Below are 19844 nucleotides of genomic sequence, written 5' to 3'. Positions count from 1 at the left end.
TGTATTTTGACATTTATTTCTTTACCATATTCCATAGTATGCTATCATCTCTGGTCCTTGAATGACAGAGTCTATAGCAGATAAATTGGGATCTTACCAGAGTTGGTGAGTTGATTCCTGTTGTTTATTTCAAATTAAAAACAAAGAAGCCTTCATTAATCTATATTTGAGTGGAGCCAAAGAGGGTCTATGTGGGAAAACAGATATTTCTACTGTGAGTTCCTCTCCACTTTCCCTCTCCTCACAGATTAAGGCTAACCCTTTCCTACCCTTTGCCCCTTGACTTAGCCATTTTGGAAGCCTCTTCCCCTGTGGTTTGTTGAGGTAGGTCAATCAGTGGAGGAGCCTGAGATGGCTAAAGGACCTTTCAAACACCATGGTTACCTACTGTGCTTCAAGGCTCTTTACAAACTCCTTCTGTATGCTTTGGGGGATTTTCCTCTCTTACCTCTTCTCAATGGATTGTTAATTATTTAAAACTGCTTGCCTTTCTGCCTGGTTAGCAAAGGATCTAATGAAAAACAATTATGGGGATATTATTAGACCTAAATCTAATTACAGATTTATTATTGCTTCCAAGCTCCTTTACACCCTACCCACCCCCAAATTTAAGAAAAAGTGAAAATAAATGCATGTATGAAGGCTTAGCTATATGATCAGATATTTTAATGAGAGTAGACTCTGGGACACTGGCTAAAATTAGTGAAGTCACAGAAGTTCTAATTATATATGTCATTAAGCACCAATTTCAAATGGGAAATTAAGTCATTTTTGAGCAAGCATCATGCTTTTGAGTTTGTACAAAGTAACTGACCTCAATGACATGTCTCTGTGGACCTAATCCTGACCTCATTCTCGTGAACAGTATAGGATAGAAATCCAGAACTCTTTTTTAACTGTAAAATCAGAGTGTGTCTCTGTGAGTAAATGAGGAAAACAATGGACATTATAAATCACAATGAGTCACATTTTGGGTTGCCATCAAAGTCTGAATAGCCATTTCTAGTCAGCATGCTGTGCAAGCCATGGTATGGCTCCAGCATTCTCATCAACCATACTGGCTTGCCATGATATCCTCATTCATTGGCTAAAGGCATTGTATCTGTAGTAAATGCTCACTAAAATTCTGCTGAGTAAGCTTGAAGAAGAAACATGTTAGTTTAATACCAGTAACACCTTTTAATGCCTTGGCAAATATTTATACCTATGAAAAGCTACAATTCACATAAGCAAGACCTGAAGAAAGATGAGGTAGGGATAAATACAACTTTTTCCTTTTTCTTTTTGGTCTTATAATTTTTAATTTTATTTTCTCCATCTCTTTTTTTCAAATGTTCTTTCCATCTTTTTAAAACTATAAAGCAATAAATACTTAAGTTCCACCTGAATTTATACTCTCCTCCTTAGCCTCCTTTCTAGAATTTAATATTTTTATTCCAAATATTTTTAGAAGTATAGAAACATACATACTGATTTGGGACAATAGCTATAAATACTGTTCTGCAGTAGCCTTAGTTCACTTAATATAAGAGAAACCTATCTAATTTTTTAATAAGGTTTTCATAAGTATGCCAATGCATGACTAGACTATAAATTACTTAATCAGTAGCTTGTTTACAAATGTTTAATTTCTTCCCTTTTTACTGTGAGAAAACACACTGCAATAAACATTTCTCTATTTCTATAACCTGTATTATTTTTATGCACTATAGAAACATTTTTCTAGGATAATTTTCTAGAAGTGGAATTGCTTGTCAAGGGTTCTGTTCATATCATGGTTTGTAGATATTGGAATAGTTTAAGTATGTCATCCCCAAGTGTCCTACCACAGTATCTTAAGAAACTTCTTTAATCTGTATATCATCCTGAATACCAGGGCTTATATATGGAACAGTTATTTGTTGTGTTGTTAAGGACAGGGCATAGTTGGAGCCAGGAGTGTTGGCCTTGGAAAATGGACTCAGAGAACACCTTAGGGTACAATCCTGGGAATCAGAGAACTCTCCTAGGGTCATTCATTACTTAACCCTAAAATTCTATGAGTACAAAATTCATATTTTCTTAGTGCTTGTGAATCAAGAAACCCTTGGTTATCTTTTCATTTATCTCTATCATATGTTTAAGAATTCGCTCTCCAGCAGGGAGAAAGGCCTTAATTTGTTGTGTTTGTCAATTCCCAATGTGTAAATACTCCCACTGTGACTGGTGTCTGGCATCCAATGATTTAACACCTGGCTAAATCATTCCCCAGAACTTAACAACAGGCTTTTGTGTATATGTACCAGCCAGTCCCAGCACCCCTATCATTTTACAGATGCACAAATAGAGACCTAGAAAGGCAAATGACTCCTCTGCTAATTCAGTAAGTATCAGGGAGGAAAGAACTTTGCAGGTTTCCTCATCTCAAACTAATTGTAGTTTCTTTAGAGACTTTCCTCATGTAAATTTTTCTGAGTTTTCTTTCCATTCTAACTGAACCTGTCAGAGATTCTTAGCAGTGATTTCTGTTTATGTTTCTTTTGCCAATTTACTAGTATTTGCCAAACCTGTGTGTTAACTTCTCGTGAATGAAGTATAGCAGATGGTTAGCATTTGATTTGGAGTCAAACTAATGTGGTTCAAATTGTGGTTCTGCCATTTACAGGGCTGCATGAGTTTAGGAGAATTATCTAACTTTTCTGAGCCACTATTTGCTTATCAGAGAAAATGGTATAATAATGCCTGCTATTTAGAGTTTTATGTGGATGAATATGTAGGATGCTGCTCAAAACAGCATGTGGCAAAAAGTTCCCAACAAATAATCACTATTATTACAGCTATAATTATAGCTATAATTAATAAATCACATTAATTTTTATCAAATATAATATATTTCTAATACTAACAATTATCGCTGTCAGGAAAATAGGAGAGTATAATGAAAAGTACATGGATACATGATTAGGAAACATGGATTTTTTTTTAACTTAAAGAAACTTGAGTCTCATTTTCCAAACAGTGAAATCAGGATATCAGCAATCTAATATTTCAGGCTCTTGCTCTTACCCTGTGTCTTCACTGTGATGGGATGATGAGAACTGCAGGTGAAGGAAAAAATGTATGTAACTTTCTTTATAAATTGTAAAATGCTCCAAATGTTGGCTACTATTATGGCGGCATTTCAGTATAATTGGCATATTAGATGTGGTAGATACATGTTGGCTCTCATCCAATAAATTATCTCAAATTCCATACACACATAAAGATGGGATACTCAGTGCTTCTCACAATAAGGTACAAGGTATTAATGGCTCCCTAAGGCTAGGTTATAGTAAAATTTCAGTGTGAACACTTTTATACTTGTCCACAGCAATTAATATTTTCTTCTGTCTACATGAGTTTAAAGAGAGTCAAATGCATCAGACACAAGTAGGATCTCTAGTGGGAGATTTTTTTTCTTTGTTTTTTCTTTTTGCATGGAGAAAATAAGATCATTTCTTTTTTTGTGCAATTGTTATCAAGAACTCTGGATTAGGACTCCAGAGCTTCATATAGTTCAGGTTTTACCTCTGGTGATCCAAAGCAAACTGATTTAGCTTTCAAGCCTTCAATGCTTTCACTATTTCACTATAAAATAGTGGGGATAGTGGAGGTTGGATTAGTGACCTTTTTTCTAAGCTCTCTTGCAGATCTAAAACTGAATTATTTAGTGAAGATTTAGCTGAGTCTACTTGTGTACATGTGAGTGTATGTGTATGTGAATATTTTAATCTATTCTTCTATTTGCTCAGTAGCTAGAAGGAAACCTCCTATTTTGAGAGGAAAAATGTATGTAATATATACTAGAAAAAATTAAAATTAAGATTAGATTATGCCAATTTTCTAGGGAAAAAATAACCCTTTGATTAACACTATCGCATTCAAATCCAGTTGTTAAAATGTAAAGACTCCACTTTAAATCTTGCTTCTCTTAATTAGTGTCATTGCTGCAAATGAGAGCTGATTTGGGTGCTCATCTAATAAGAAAATGCCAGTTACAGTATATTATCAAGCCCGACTTGCCAGGCATTGAATTTCCTGATCTGGTCTGCTGGGAACCTTAAATGAACAAGAGCAATTATAAGCCTAAAGTCTGCAGTCATTTGTTGGCATTATCTCAGGATAATTTCCCCGAAACACTCATGATGAAATGCAAAGGTAGATAATTTAAAAATCCATTTAAAATCACTGTGGTATAATTTAAGCTAAGGTCTTTCTCTATAGTGGACATTATAACAAGACTGTGCATTTTGAAATGGCTCCCTTTAAAAATGGTGTTTTCTTAGATATTATTGCCTGACAAGCACTTTAATCAAGTTTAAATAATTTTCTTAAGCATGTCAGGGTAAAACAAAAACATTTGTACTATTTGAGTTTTGCTTAAATGAAGAAAAGCATGACATTTCATCTTTATGTAAGTCTGTCAGTGGTTCATTATCATGCAGAGAAAAACAAAATCAAAACCTTGGCAGAATTCAACACATAAGAACACTACTATCCTTCTCTTGTCCTTTACACGGTGTTAAGCTTCATGCTTTTTAGGTGACTTGAGTAGCAAATTAAAAGGGAAGACTTGATTGTTCTGTGGAGATATGGGTATGATCACTGGGTACAGTGAAACCTGACAGCTTAGCTTTTCCACCACCAAATGAGGTCTCCTCTATCACATAAGTCCTATGATCAATGGAAGAATAATGAAACAAAAGTGAGCTTGACAACTGAAAAACAGTTAAGAGAAATAAATAAATACATAACAATTCTGATGCCATCTATGAGTGTTTCTGTCTCTCCAACTTTGGTTATCTCTCTTTAATTTCTCTACTTAACTTCTTGAGCAGGGACTGAAAACCATGGTTAAGTCTCAATACTGGCCCAATTTTATTGTTAATCTCTCAACCCAGAAAATATGAGTTTATAATGGAAGCCTTAACACCGGCTTTGCTCTAATAAAGTACAAGATGAACCAATAAACTACAGCAAAAGCCTTATTACCAAGAACCATTACTGCTCAGAGAACAGAGCAAAATTTATTTATTCAGAGTGTTGCTGGAGAGCTCTAGTATAACACAGGGGATAGTGGCTTTGCTTCATGCTGAAGGGAAGCCACCCTATACTGAGCTGGAAGGAAAGCCCTGGGCACCTCGAGAAGGAGGCCTCCTCCTGTACCATCGCAAGTGTATCTGACTCATTTCCGATGCAAGTTGATATTGGGATAATACTGAAAAGACCTTTGGATCACACTTATGACTGATTTTAAAGAAAACCACTCAGATAATTTCAACCAAGCCTCAATGTGCCTTGGCATTCTTTGGCTTTCTTAAACCTAGATGTTACTTCGGTTACTTTAGAAGAGGTGGAATGCTCACACCTCAGGTGTTGTATTTCCAGCACCATCTCATCCTCCAAGTTCCAGGCTACCATCCTGGACTTAATGTTCCAAACTCCTTCAAATGGCAACTTGTTGGGACTGGTCACTTAATGCTGCCCACAGTAGAAGGATGAAGTGTAGCTGAACTTGTTGCTTTCCCAGCCCACATTCTAATCTTTAAACACCTCTTTCCACCTATTGAATGCTGGTTGAATATAGACCCTTTGTTGTTTTCATTACAAAGCTCAAAATTTTTGGTACTGAACTCAAGAGTCCCACATTTTTAAGACAAGATTTTCAGAAAGATGGATGCAAACAACCACAGTTTAGAGGAAATGTCCCCGGGGTCACTATGTCAGACACAATGAATCTTTTGCTTTCCTTGGATTGTAGTGGCTTTGACTGATTCAGCCCAGGGAATTTTGCATCTTACTTTTGCCCCACTGAGAACTTAATTTCTCATTTGTCTTTCCAGAATTTGACATTGATCCCTTTCTCCAAATTATTCCCTGACTTACAGTTCTGTCTTGGCATCCAAGATCCTTCTATCTCCCGATTGTCACATTTGGGTCATCCAGCTCCATCTTGGTAAATGGCAACTTTCAGGACAGAATGGAGCACCTTTTTATCCAAAGGCTGGGCCAACTCTTTATCTATATGAAAAGCAAATTCATTGACCATACCACAATAAAATTAAGCTCAGGGGAGAGTTTTATGCACACTTCCAAATTGCATGCTAGAAAAGAAGAAAAAAAAATCAAGGAGTAAGAAGGAAACAGCAAAGAGCCAATACATCCTGAACAAAGATTTTTCTTTACTACTTCATCATCTTTATCTCAGCTTGTTAGTTGTTACAATAAATAGAGGCAGAGCAATTCTGAGCCATTTTATGTGAACATTGTTAAAGGAAATAAAGGTGAAGGCAGACAAACATAAAATCTACTAAGGAAACCATGAACAGAGATAGCTAATTATAGAGCTGCTATAAAAATGCTATTTTTTTCCTTTCTTGAAACAGAATTTTTGTTTGATAATTAACAGACCTACAGGGCTCATTACATTCCCAGACTCTGAAGATATTGATCCCTCTGTCTCTAGATGCCACAATTGTTCTTTCTGGGCCTTCTTCCCCTGAGAATTTTGCTGATTTCATAATTGAGGGGTGGAGTGAAGGCTGGGAAGTTACCAAAGACAATCAGCTGGTGAGGGATGGGCATAATATCTGCTGGGGTGAAAGAGGAGGGCCACTTAGGTGCACATGGAATTTTCCTGCTTTATTTTTATATTCTGGCACTTTTCACAAGAGTTGAATTATATGTCAGTTATGCTTTAAAAAAAACATTCAGATGCAAAAAATAGGTATACTTATCTCAAACACATACCCTATCACTAGGGATGTAGTCATCCTTTAAAAGAAATGGGTCTATCTAACCCACATTCCTTTGAGTTTGGTCAATTGAAAGCAACAGAGAATAAACAGTGTTTACAACCATGAATCTGATTCATAGCCCAGAATCTCTCGGGCTGTATTGAATTTGATGAAACATCTTTTCCCAATCTGTAGGAGGTTTACTTTTGAGTTGAGGGTCCCTATAAAGACTCTTCTTGCATCTATCTCTGTAGGAACCCAACCTGGATATGAGTGGACTCTGAAGTTATTTCCTGGGCTGTGACCAATGGATGGGGTAAGGGAGAGCCAAGGTTGGCCTTGAAGCTAACTATGCCAATCCATCCCCGGCCAGACTTCTCAAAGGAGAAAGGGGTTGGTCTGAATGGCCTATTGACTGGCAGTAGGTAGTTTACATAGCTCCTGACTCCTCCAGAGTCATTCATTGGCAAATAGGTCCCATAAAATCTCTGACCAGTGCGCAAACACACACCCAACTGTCTGAACTCAGTATGTTGCACTATACAGACCAAAGTCAAGAGATAGAAAAAGTGATAAAAAGTAATTTCTATTTCTGTTCTCCTAAAAAAAATCCTAGTTTTTTCTGTCTCTCTTCAACAGCAGAAGCCTTGTTTTAATACTGAAGGGCAGTTCCAGATTGAATATGTAAAGTGAAATGATTTTCCTTTCAACTTCTGATTTGTAGATTTCTTTCATATATGTCTGAAGTACAGTAGGACCTTAATAAACAATTGCTTGCTGATATAATTGCATATATTTAAATCCTTTGGGGGTTAATAAAATATGAAAAGAAGAAAGAGAAGGGACTTAGTATGTAGTTTCTCAACTTCATCCCACTTTCCCACATCTGTCGGAGAGAGAACGCTAATGGTGGTGGACACCGGCTGATGGGAATTCAGTCCTCATTTCTTTCCATGGTGGGATTAACACACGGTTGGGGGAGGAGAAAACAAGGGTCAGTTACAGGAGGACAAGGGCAGATCCGTTCTGAGAACGTGGCGGTGAAAAAACTTTAGACCCAAAGGTGGCCAAGGACACGGTCATCCTCTAACTCAACACTGCCTGGAACGCCAAGAATGCTCTGCCTCCTTGGCTCATGCTGCCGGGATGCCTCTCCACATGCTGGCCCAAGTGCGCTCAGGAGAGACAGCTCATCGGACCTTCTCCCACGTGGCCTGACTGTGTCCCAACCATAACCTTACCCCAGGGCCTGATTTATCCCTGACACCTGGCGCGAGCCATCAAAACAACGCAGCCCTGGATGAAAGGCAGGAAGCATGTCTGGGGCTGTCAATCACGCCCTGCATCTGGGCGGGGCTCCTCCTGGGGATGGATTCTGCACCGCCCCTCTCCTGGGGCCTGTGGCTTGCTTCCCTTTTCTTATTTTTTTCCTTTTCAAGGTCAAAAGACAGAACAATAATTTGATGCTTCATGCTAGGCGGCGCCTTAATGGTCGTTTCTGAAGTTTAGCTGGTTCATAACCCCTGTGAACACAAGGCTGGGCATTTTTTTTTCCTTTTAGAAGAATCTAAGTGAACGGGCGGGGGTCTGTCCGCCTCGGCAGCCGGGCCGTCCCGCTCTCCCCCCCACCCCCACCCGCGCACGGTTTCGGGGGCTGCGAGGGGTCGACACCGCGGCGCGTCCGCCGCCCGCGGCTGGCCTCTGATGCTGGCCTACCGAGCGAGGCGGACCCGGGGGGACAGAGGGGGAGGTCCCAGCCCGCTTGAATGGCCTCTCCCACGGAAGGGCCCTGAACACCAGAACAAAACCTTCCATTCTCGGGCACTTTGTAATTCGCCCGGGCAGGATGTGCCTGTGTGGCGTGCAGCCAGGTTTGCACTGCATTAGCACTCTTTCAGTTTACAAACAAAAGGCCTGATTTAGAAGGAAAATCTCCCATGGGATTGTTTCTTTGTGTTCATGTGGAAAAAACTGTCTGTCCTTGGGGGTTGTAGGGTGCAGTTTGCTATTGAGATGGTTTATGAACTCTTCAGGCTGAATCAAGTTTGTGAAGGGCAATTGGAAGAATATTATTCACCCTTGATTTCCAGACTAAAAAAAATAGTAATAAATCGAGGATTGCTAGCGGTGAACACTGTAGAAAAATATTAAGAAGATCTTATTGTCACTCTGTCTAACCAGTGTCTTCACAAGGCATGCAGAAAAGACTCTTCTCTTCATTGTGTATTATGGCAATATCACAGGATGTAGTTAGGGCTACTAAGGGACAGCCGGCTCCTTTGAGTTTTGAAAACTGCTGGGTTACCAATGCCATCCCAGGAGTGCAGGATGCAGATTTTCTGGGTCAGGCAGCCTGCAAGGCCGACTTTCAGGTTCTCCAAAACTGGTTGGTGCAAACGGGTTGGAGGGAAATGGGCAGAAGCTTCATGGGTAGGATTAGATGATGGTTACGCTTTCCTGCCGAGTGATTGCACAAGCCTCTGCTGGGAAAGTTTATTGGATTCTCAATAATGAAGGAGGAGATGAAAAGTAAGACAGAAATAAAGACTGCATGCCAAAGATTTTTTTCCTTTAAGATTATATGCCAGTCTTTCATAAATTAGGTGAGGTGGAACTTACACAAGAAACCCTTTTGGCATTTTTGAGATAAAATATATTTTAGGAAGAAATAAGGAGAACCTCAGAAATTGGTTTAAGAATGTCTAGTCTTGGCTCATTTTAGGCAGTCCTTTTTTTTTTCTTTTTTAATTTGGCATAAATAGGCTCCGGGAATAGAACCTGGGTCTCTGTTATGGCAGGCAAGAATTCTGCCAGTGAGCCACTGTTTCACCACCTTAGGCAGTCCTTTTGCTCATGCATGTAGTGGTATGCTTTCCTAAATTTGCTGAGCATTTCTTGAGGAGGGTAGTGAATCTTGTGATGGGAAGTCAGGTCCTGACTCCAAAAGTCTTTGCTGGGAAAGGAGTACATTTTGTTTAATATAAATCAGTCATGGAAATCCATTCCTCTGGCAGTGCTTTGGGGATAGACAGGTGAAGCAATTCAGGTCAAGGAAGAAGTCCTTATGCTAAACCTCAATTTGACAAATTTTGTTAGCTTTGATGAGAGATTCAAAAGAAGATACCTTCTGCTGGCTGTTGTTTTGTGAGAAAGTGATCATTAAAGCTGCTCAGCCTATGGGAGGATGAGGCCGAGGGAAATAAGGCATGCTTGATGCAGCCAAGCAGAAAGATGGAATTTGCTTCCCCCAAAGAATTTTTGAGCTATTTATATAATCACCTACTTAGAACTGCTCTGCCTATAGGATTTTGTGACATGAAACAAAATCTACTTCTAAGCCAATTTGATCAGGCTAAGGATATATCCATGGAAGTCAGTGGGATGTGTGTTTGTGAGTAAGGGGAGGAGGCACACTGGGAGAATGTCTCCTTTCCTGCTTTTGAACATTGTTTTATGCAAATATGAGGCCTCAAGCTGTTCTAGCCATCTTGTGACCACGAGATGCCCAGGTGCCAATGCTGACAATCCGACATGATTGAATGATGACTTTGATGAACAATAAGATGAACTGTCTTTAGAAATAAAATGCCCTTGCTTTATATTTTGAAATTGTAGGCTGATTTAATTTTTGTGGAGTAATCAAACAAATAAAAGGAGAGAATGTAGAAATAAATCATGTGTCTGGAACATGTGAAGGCCAAATGTTGAAATGTCACACAAAAGATGGTTTTATCACAACTGTTTTGAACAGAATATTGAGGACTGTATGACACGTGATGAGCAGAACATATTAAAAGTGTTCAAGTTGATCAATTTTGACATATGTATATACTTGTGGATACTTATTCAGTGTAAAGTCTTTAATATTTTTTTATCAGATTTATCCTTAAGGAATTATCATAAAAGTATTATTTTTGTAAATTTCCAATTTGGTTGTTCATTGTTAGTATACTTTTATTTATTTTTATTTTATTTTTAGGTGCTAGTATATTTTTAGACATGAATTTTGTATATTGATCTTGTATCCTACAGCCTCCCTAAACTTATTTAGTAGTTCTTATATCTTATTTTGTAGAGTCCATCAGATTTTCTACATAGAAAACTCAGTTTTACTTCTTCCCTACCAATCCAGATGCCTTTTATTTTATTTTATTTTATTGCCTTATTCCATTGGCTAGATTCCCCATGCAATGTTAAATAGAAGTTGTGAATGTGGTTATCCTTGTCTTATTCCTGACATATATAATGCATTACAAATGATGCTTGCTGTAAGTCTTTTGCAGATACTCATTATCAGGTTCCCTTCTATTTCTACTTTGCTGAGAAATTTTATCAGTAATGGATGAACGGATTTTCCCAAATGCTTATGTTTGTATCTATTGGAATGATTATATAGTTTATACTTTTGGTTTGTTATGTGGTGGGTTACATTGATCTTTTAATGTAAACCAACCCTGCAGACCTATGATAAACCCCACTTAGTCATGACATATTATCTTTTGTATAAATTAATGGATTTGTTTTGCTAAAACATTGTCTAGAATGTTCATGTCTGTATTCATGAGGAATATTGGTCTCTAGTTTTCTTTTCTTGTAAAGTCTTTTTCAACCTTCTGTAAACTGGCTTTACAGAAAGAATTGGGAAATGGTATCTCCTCTTCCTAGAACAGCTTATGTAGAATTGATGTTGTCTCTTCCTTAAATGTTTGGTAAAATTCATTCATCAAGCCAACTGACCTTGGGGTTTTCTTTGTAAGAAAGTTTTTAACCACAAATTTAATTTCTTTAGCAGATATAAGTTTACTCCAATTATCTGTTTCTTCTTGAGTATGCTTTGGTAGTTTTTGTCTTTCAAGGAATTGGCCTATTTTAGTTGAATTTATTACCATAAAAATGTTCATAGTTATTTTCTCCTTATATTTGTAATATCTGCAGAATCTGTAATGATGCCACTACTGACATTCTAGAGCTATAACATAATGATAATTTAAGTCTTCTTTTACTAGAGGTTTATCAATTTTAAAGATCTCCTCAAAGCAATTGCCTTTGTTTTTATAAATTTCCATTTCTGGTTATTAATTGCTAGCATATACATGAATTTTGTATATTGATCTTGTATCCTGCAACCTTTATAATGTATTGGTTTTGTTTTCTAGTTTCATTGGTTTTGCTTATTGCTTTTATGTAATCTTTTTAATCATTTCCACTCTGATCTTTATTAATTCCTTTCTTCTTTCTTTGGCTTTAATATTCTCTTCCTTTTCTACTTTTTAAAAGTGAAAGTTGAAATTGTTGATTAATATCGTTCTTCTTTTCAAATATAAGCGTGCAGTACTATAAATTTCCCTCTGTTGCTTTAGAAGTATTCCATTATGAGAAATTCCAGATTTTTTCATTTTAATTGGTTAACTTTATTACTGTTACATCATTTATACAATTACATATAATTTCAATGTATCTATTGTACTTTTTTTTGCCTTTTTAAAATTTGTGTTTTCCATTTTCCAATGAATGGTATGTTGGTAAGAAACTGGAATGGCAATGAATGCAGGCTTTTTTTTTCATTTCCACTAACCAACAAACAGAAATAAGGTGCACCCAACCACAGTCATGCATTAATTTGACATGAAAAATCTAGGTAGGTTAAGTAAGATGAGAGAATGTTTGTTACACCCAAAAATATCTGGAGAGATGGGATGGAGGATTGGCAGTGAGATACATGTGGGCAAGTTAAGTGGGCTCTGTTTGAAAGTTGACTTTCATACACAAATGTTAAAAATATTACAAATTTTGATGTGTTGTGTTTTAATTCAGCTCAAAATACTCTCTAATTTTTATTTTAGTATCTCTTTTAAACCATGGGTTATTTTTAAGTATATTATTTTGTTTGCAAATTGGGAGAGGGGTATTTGGATATTTTTCTTTATATGATATTTTTTTTTGGCATGGGCAGGCACTGGGAAATGAACCTGGGTCTCCAGCATGGCAAGTGAGAACTCTGCCTGCTGAGCCACCATAGCCCGCCCTCTTTATGTGATTTTAAATGTAATTCCTTTGTGGTCAGAGAATATGCTTTGTATGATTTGATTTTTAAAATCCACACTCATTTAATGGCCCAGAATATAGAGTACTTTGCAAAAGTCCTATGTGCACATAAAATGTGTATTCTGCTGTTTCTGGGTAGAGTTTTCTATAATTATCAGTTAGGTGAAATATTCTGATGGTGTGCTGATCTTCTATATCCTTACTTATCTCCTGTAATTGTTGTATCAAGTATTAAGAAAAGTTGATAAAATCTCCAACTAAAAAAAAATTAGGATTTTGAATACTTCTCCTTACAGTTCTATCAATTTTTGCTGGCATCTAGGCATTTGATTTCCTTAATTAGTTTATTCTGGAGGTTGTTTTCATTCTTTTACCTGGGATTTTCTTGCTGGCTGGCTTTGTTTTCTATCTGTTCTTTGACATTCAGTTCAAATTATTTTAGACCTCTAGCATAGATTCTGTTTAAAATAATCAGAATTTTTCAGTTCTTGTTTTTCTTTTTCTTTTTCGTGTCCTGCCTATATGTAGCCTTTTTTATTTTTTATTTTTTGATGAGGGTCTCCTCAGCTATCATAGACCCCAGTCAGATTTTTCCAGACTGGACAGGCCCATATCTCAGGAGGAAAGAGTCGCCAGAATCAGTTTTCCCTGAGAGTGAGATCCAGCAGCTTGTCAGATTTTCCTATGAAGCCGCTATGAAGCCACTAGATTTTGTGCTTTTTCTAACCCCCAGCATGTGGCCTTTATCTGCCTGTGGCTTCCCACCAGCATTAAGTAATGTGGTGCCCTTAATTTCAGCAGAGTCTCTCTGCCAGGGTGTGGTTGAGACAGGTGAGGTTGGAGGTTGGCATTAATTGCTTCAGTTTTCCAGTCCCTGGGGTCTGAGGTTCTTGAAGGAGGGATTCCACTCTCTCTTGGGAAGATGTAACCTTTAGAGAATTAACTCCTTTCACCTGACTAGTTACTTTTTCTGTCAGACAAGCCTAATTCTGCCCTTGTGTGGGGCACTGCTGGAGCCTGAGAGGGCTTCAAGTTCTGTCTAATGAGTTGTTAAGGAGTAGAAAAAGAAGAAAGGAAAAAAAAAACATTTTCAGAGCGGGACACCTGCTCCCCAGGTTTGTCAATCAAGAGCTTGAGTTGGCACGTGGGTCTGTGTATCTCCAGGCTCTATGTGACCTCCTTTCTTGGGGTCCAGCCCTTTTGCAGTATTTTGTGTGGTCTGACTCAAAAGCCTCTTTTTTTCCCCATCAGCCCTGCCCCCTCTCTGCTTGGGCAAAAGCTCCTAGTATCTTTAGTGCTTATTCCAGGTTTATCTGTGCTGGGGGCCTATTTTCAGTAGTCAGAATTTGTTAATTCCATAGGTGGAGTTTGGCTGAGCTAAGCCCTAGTAAAGCTAGGTTCCTTTACCCTTGGGAAACCAGACTGCCATGCCTGTGGGGGAAGGGCACTGGTTTCTGTGGCTTGGGGGACTTACAGTTTTGTGTGGGATCCCAGCCCTTCTACATGGTTCAGCCTGGTGTACTCTCTGTTTGGTCACTGATGTTCAGTCACTGACATACCCACAGCAGTTGTTCTGTATTGTTCCTTGCTACTTACTAGCTGCTCTGGAGGACAAACAAAATTTCACACCTCACTAAGCCACCATCTTGCCCTACCTGTTCCTACCAATTTTTGATTCTTGCATTTTGAAACTCCATTATTAGATATATAAACATTTAGGTTTGTTATGTACTAGTGATGAATTGATCCCTTTATCATCAGAAAATGTCCCCCATAGGAATATTTTTCTTATGAAATTTACTTTGTGATATTAAAATTGCCACTCCAAATCTCTTTTGACTTTTCCTGGAATGGTATATTTTCCCCATCCTTCTGCAGCTAACCTATTAGCGTCTTTATATTTTAAGTTCATCCCCACTAGGAACATATAGCTGCATCTTGTTCTGTTATCCAGAATAATAATTTCTAGCTTTCAATTTGCCTTTAAGATTATTCATGTAATTGTTGATATGGTAAGATTTCAATATACCATATTTCTATGTTTTTATGCTGCATCTATTCTTTGTTCATTTTTCTTTCTACTGTTTTATAGAATTGAGTTAAAACCATTTTTTTATTTCCATTGTTACCTGATAAGGTGAAACTCTTTGTATTGTTTTCTAGTGTTGCTTTAGGGTTTATTCTGTATATATTTTAACATAACATAATCTACATTTGAGTAATATTATACCACTTGTGTATATTGCAGGAAGTTTTCTATGTTGTGCTTCCATTTCCCCTTCACTTATCTGTTATTGTGATCCATTTTATGTCCCCATATATTAAAAACTCCTTAAAATGTCATTATTATAATTTATAATCAGTCAATTATGCTATTTGCATGTTTAAAGTTAGACATTATAATCAAACTTCTTATTTAAATATAAGAAAGAAAATACTTTACATTTGCCCATATAGTTACTATCTGGTGCTCTTTGTTAATTTGTGTAAGTCCATATTTCTCTCTGGTATCATTTTCCTCTGTTTGAAAAACTTTTCTTAACATTTATTGTAATGAAGATCTGCTGATGACAAATTCTTTCAGCTTTCTTATGTCTAAATAAACCTTTATTTTGACTTCACTTATGAAAGGTATTTTATGAATATATAATTCTTCATTGACAGTTTTTCTCATTCAATACTTTAAATATATCTCTTCACTATGTCCTGCACTGCTTTGTTTTTGACAAGTCTGTTGTCATTTTTATCTTTGCTCCTTAGTAAGTAATATCTTTTTCTCCTTTGGCTGCTTTTAAGATTTTCTCTTTGTTATTAAAGGAATCAATGTATTTTCTTCATGCTTTTTGTGCTTTGAGTTCTTTGAGCTTTTTGGATCAGTGAGTTTATAATTTTCATCAAATTTGGAAAAATTTTGGTTATTATTTATTTGAGTATGTTTTTCCTGTTTCACCTTTTCCTCTGTCCTAGAATCTAGAAGATTCTAATAATCTGTATTCTAAGGCTAGACTTAGTCTAAGCCATGTTTCTTTGGAGACAGAGACCTGATTTTCTTTAGCTGTCCACCCTCTTTTCCTCCCACATCTCAGGTGTAGATCCTAAATAGAGTAAGAGAATCTGGTATCACCTTTAGAAAATTAATCCATGTTGAAGCATGTGACTGTAGGTCAGATGTTTCCCTGACTGCTGTTAAGCATTCATTATGTGAGTAGTGAATAAAGTGCAATTCATCAATATATTCTTTTGTCAATAGTTATATTGATAGTTTCCTTTTTTTTTTTTTTTGCTATTATGACACTAAGGCCATGGACTTTTGTTTATCTTTCCCTTGGAGTTGTGAATTTTATTATTTTTTTATTTCATTTTTCAAATAAATAACTTTTGGCTTTGTTAATCCTCTCTGTTATGTTTCTGTTTCCTATTTCATTAATTTTTGGTATCTCCATTTCTCTTCAACATGAAACTGGAGAGACCATCTAGAGCAGTAAAATATTTAAACAAAAGCAAAAGCAAAATTAAAAAACAAACAAGTTCCAAGGATCAAAAAAGAATATATGAACTCTCATAATTTGCTATTAAAATCAACCATATATACTAATCCAGAATAACCTATAGATAAGTGATTTAAGCTTATGAGAAAATTTAGCAACATGAATTAATAGGTTTGCCTACAAACATCATTTGCAATATGCCAACAAGAGTTAGAAAAGACAGTTTTAGAAAGCTGCCATTTGCAAAAGCAATAATATATATTTAATCTGTTAAATTTAATTAAATATTTTATCCTATTCTTCTTTTTCTGATTGCTTAAGTTCAGTGTTTAGTCATCAATTTTAAGACTTTGAATTCTGAACACCCTTTCAAGTGTCTTTTTGAGTGTGTTCTCATGTGTTCATATCTGGCATTTTGCTAATTACCATTGTGATTATTTTCATGCTTACTTAGAAGTGTTTTAAAATTTTAAAATGTGTATTTTTCCTTCCAGCTTTATGTTTGTTCTTGATTTCTAATTAATTTCACAGTGGTCAGAGAACATAATATATAATGATGCCCTAAAATTCATTGACACTTATACTGCTGCCCTATAAATGGTCATTTTTATGAAGTCTTTTGCACATGTTTGTCTAAAATGAGCATGCACCTTCAAATATTTGGGGTCAGTGTTCCAAATTCCTCCATGAGATGAAGCTTATTAATTATGCTATTCAAGTTTTCTACTGACTGACTTTCTATCCTTACTGGTTTTTTCTACTTGATCTATCAATTACTGAGAAAGGCATGTTAAAACTCACCTTATGGTAAAGAATTTACCAGTTTCTCCTCCTTAATATTGACAGTTTCATAAACATTTAAAATTATTATATCTTTCTGATGAATCACACATATCATTCAGTAACACCATCATCATCTCTAATACAGATTTTTGCATCCTTAAATTCCATATTCTTCATCTGAATGTGGGTATGCAAATTTTCTTTGGTTAATATTTGATACTTTTATGGTTTCAACTTGTGGTATAATGAACCATGTCCTCATCACCTAGCTTCAAATACTTTCAAAACTCTTATTTCATCTATACCTCTACTCACTACCAAACTTTCCACTCAATCATTAATTTTTTATGCCCTTATATTTTAAGTGTGTCTATTAAAAATAAAAGTAAGCTAGATTCTTTTCTCATTCTTACACACACTTTTTTAACAGGAGAATTTTGACATTTAAATATTGATGTTTTTTTTCTATTTTTGCATGTGCAGGCTCCAGGAAATGAATCCCGGTCTCTGGCATGGCAGGTGAGAATTCTGCCACTAAGCCACCATTGCACCACCCTCAATATTGATTTTGGTTACATAGCTGCTTGGATTTATTTACCTCATTTTATTTTGTGGTTTATCTTTGTCTGGTGCTTCCTATGTTTTTAACTTTCTTTTTTCAACCATTTTGTATTTGAGATTTTTTCCTTTCCTTGAACTTTTCTTTTCTTGGTCTAGTTACTCTTCAAATGTATGCATTTACTGTTTACTTAGTATTTCTATGTGCTAGGAACTGTTCTCAGTATTTTACATGTAGTAAATTAGATGATTTTATCTAATTTTATAAATTCAGTGTTAAGCATTTTGTACCATTATTGGATTCATTTTATTGATGAAGGGTCTTAGGTATTGAAAAATTATGCAAATCTTTGAATATGCTAGAATAGAAACTCTCACAGTCTAACTCCATTTTTTGTCTCTTGTAGCTATCATAATCATTGAATTCTTTTTCAAATGAATCGCTGTGTTTGTCTCCTAGAAAAAACAAAGTTCATAGATCATTGCTGCTCTGTTCACCTACCTCCCAACTTTTATGCATTTTTGTCCAAGATTTTTGTTTTGCCTTGTTTCATCAATAATACATATTAGATTTTATTACTATTGTTACAGTCAATAGAGCTTACATACACATATTTATTATTTTATTTGTTGTGTTTTCTTGAGTCTCATAGTCTTACTTCTTATATAATTTGCTTTCTTCTTGAAATATGTCTTTAAAATTTATTCTAGTGAGGTTCTGTGGAGATTAACTCAGCTTGAGTTTTATTTGCTGTAATTCATGAAAGATAGTTTCATTAGGTATACAATTGTTGTTTGGCTGATTTATCTTTCAGCACTAATTTTTTTCTCTTTGGTAAAATATCCTTTACTTTGACCTTCTGCTACTGTTGCTGAGATATCTGCTTTCATTTATAACTGTAATTTCTCAGTGGCTAATCTCTTTTCCTCTCTAGATGGTTTAAGATCTTCTCTTTGTCTTTGTCTGTAATTTCAACATGATGAACTTGCATGGATTTAATTCTAAATCTAGGATTTGTTTCTTACATTGGTTACTTCTTTGAATAGCTTCTCTTTCCTATTTTCTGTCTTTGGAACTCTCATTAGTCATGTTTTTAAATAATTGGCAGCTAAAATTAGGTTTATTTTGTATGGTCTCCCTGGGTTCTATATAATTTCTTCAGATCTATATTCAATTACCTAAACTTTTTTAACCCTCAGTATAATGAGTCATCATCATTTACTACTGGCTTAAATAGATCCTTTTAACTTTATTTATATACACATATGTCATTTAAAATATAATTTACAGAACTGAGAGCAAAGGATTGTGGAAAAAAACAGTTTATTAGAAAAATTGTATAAGAATGCAAGCATAGCAAACTCAAATTTTTATTCCATATTCCTGGCCTTTAAAGTATCCACAAATATACACATAATATATTTATAGATATATATAATGTACCCAAACATGCAATGATTTTTAGTGCAACTAACTGCGCAATTATTGTAAATTCTCACCCAGCTTGTGAGTACTGATTCCAGATTTCAGCACACCTCTAGGTTATATTTACTTCAGGTTTTTCTTACACTTCCTTTGTGAAAAAAAATGCTTTTAAATAGTTCGATGGTACACATGTTTGTTGAAGAGAGTCTACTCTCTTCTTGGCTACATAATTACAAGACATTTTCTTTTTTCTGTTCATTAACACCAATTAGAATAATCATGCAATAAACTTTTTTTTCATTTCTACATCACCTATTTCCTTCTAATCATCTCTGTATACACACCTGCCTTTAGCATTTCCCCCTGCAGTAACTAAATTAAGTAAAATTTTTGAGGCAAAAGCTAGAGCATCTGCTACAAGTATCACTGGAAAAACTAGTGGATGACAGGCAAAGAACACATATTTGGAAAGGAAGTATGGATAGGTTGATAAGGCGTGGTAAAATGAGGACATCTCACAGAAATTCTTTGTAATTTATATTTTTAAAGTTTCTTTAATGTCTTCCTTGTTTCATCAAGAGATATAATGGCTCCAAATTTTAAACTTATTTTACTGTCAAGACAAGGCTAATTAGTGTAATGACAACTCTTACAGTATGTAAACTTATATATTTAGATTCTTATTTGGTGGTCTCAGTTATCACTCATGATTTGGCTTCCTGTTGTTCTGTAAACTTTGTAAGGAAGGAATATTCTCTCATCCCCTTTTAATTTAAGGTGATTTTGTTG

At 35.8% G+C, this 19844-nt stretch overlaps 1 protein-coding gene across 3 annotated transcripts in view; it reads left to right on the top strand.

Annotated features, from left to right (window-relative positions):
• LOC143648121 (uncharacterized) overlaps positions 1-19844 on the top strand; it is a 120202-nt gene that overhangs the window by 34765 nt on the left and 65593 nt on the right. For 2 of the 3 annotated variants that reach the window (XR_013158385.1, XM_077117689.1), the window contains exon 4: positions 17555-17590. The exons of the other annotated variant lie outside the window; for it this stretch is intronic. Coding sequence is in view for 1 of the 2 variants with exons in the window: in XM_077117689.1 (XP_076973804.1) it covers positions 17555-17590 (36 nt within the window). In the remaining variant the exon portion in view is untranslated. The remainder of the gene's footprint in view (positions 1-17554; positions 17591-19844) is intronic. 3 annotated transcript variants of the gene reach the window in all.

The sequence above is a fragment of the Tamandua tetradactyla genome, chromosome 10, assembly GCF_023851605.1.
Source record: "Tamandua tetradactyla isolate mTamTet1 chromosome 10, mTamTet1.pri, whole genome shotgun sequence".
In the NCBI taxonomy this organism is placed as follows: Eukaryota; Metazoa; Chordata; class Mammalia; order Pilosa; family Myrmecophagidae; genus Tamandua; species Tamandua tetradactyla.
Note: the sequence above shows the minus strand (reverse complement) of the source record. Positions and strands in the feature narration are given on the sequence as shown.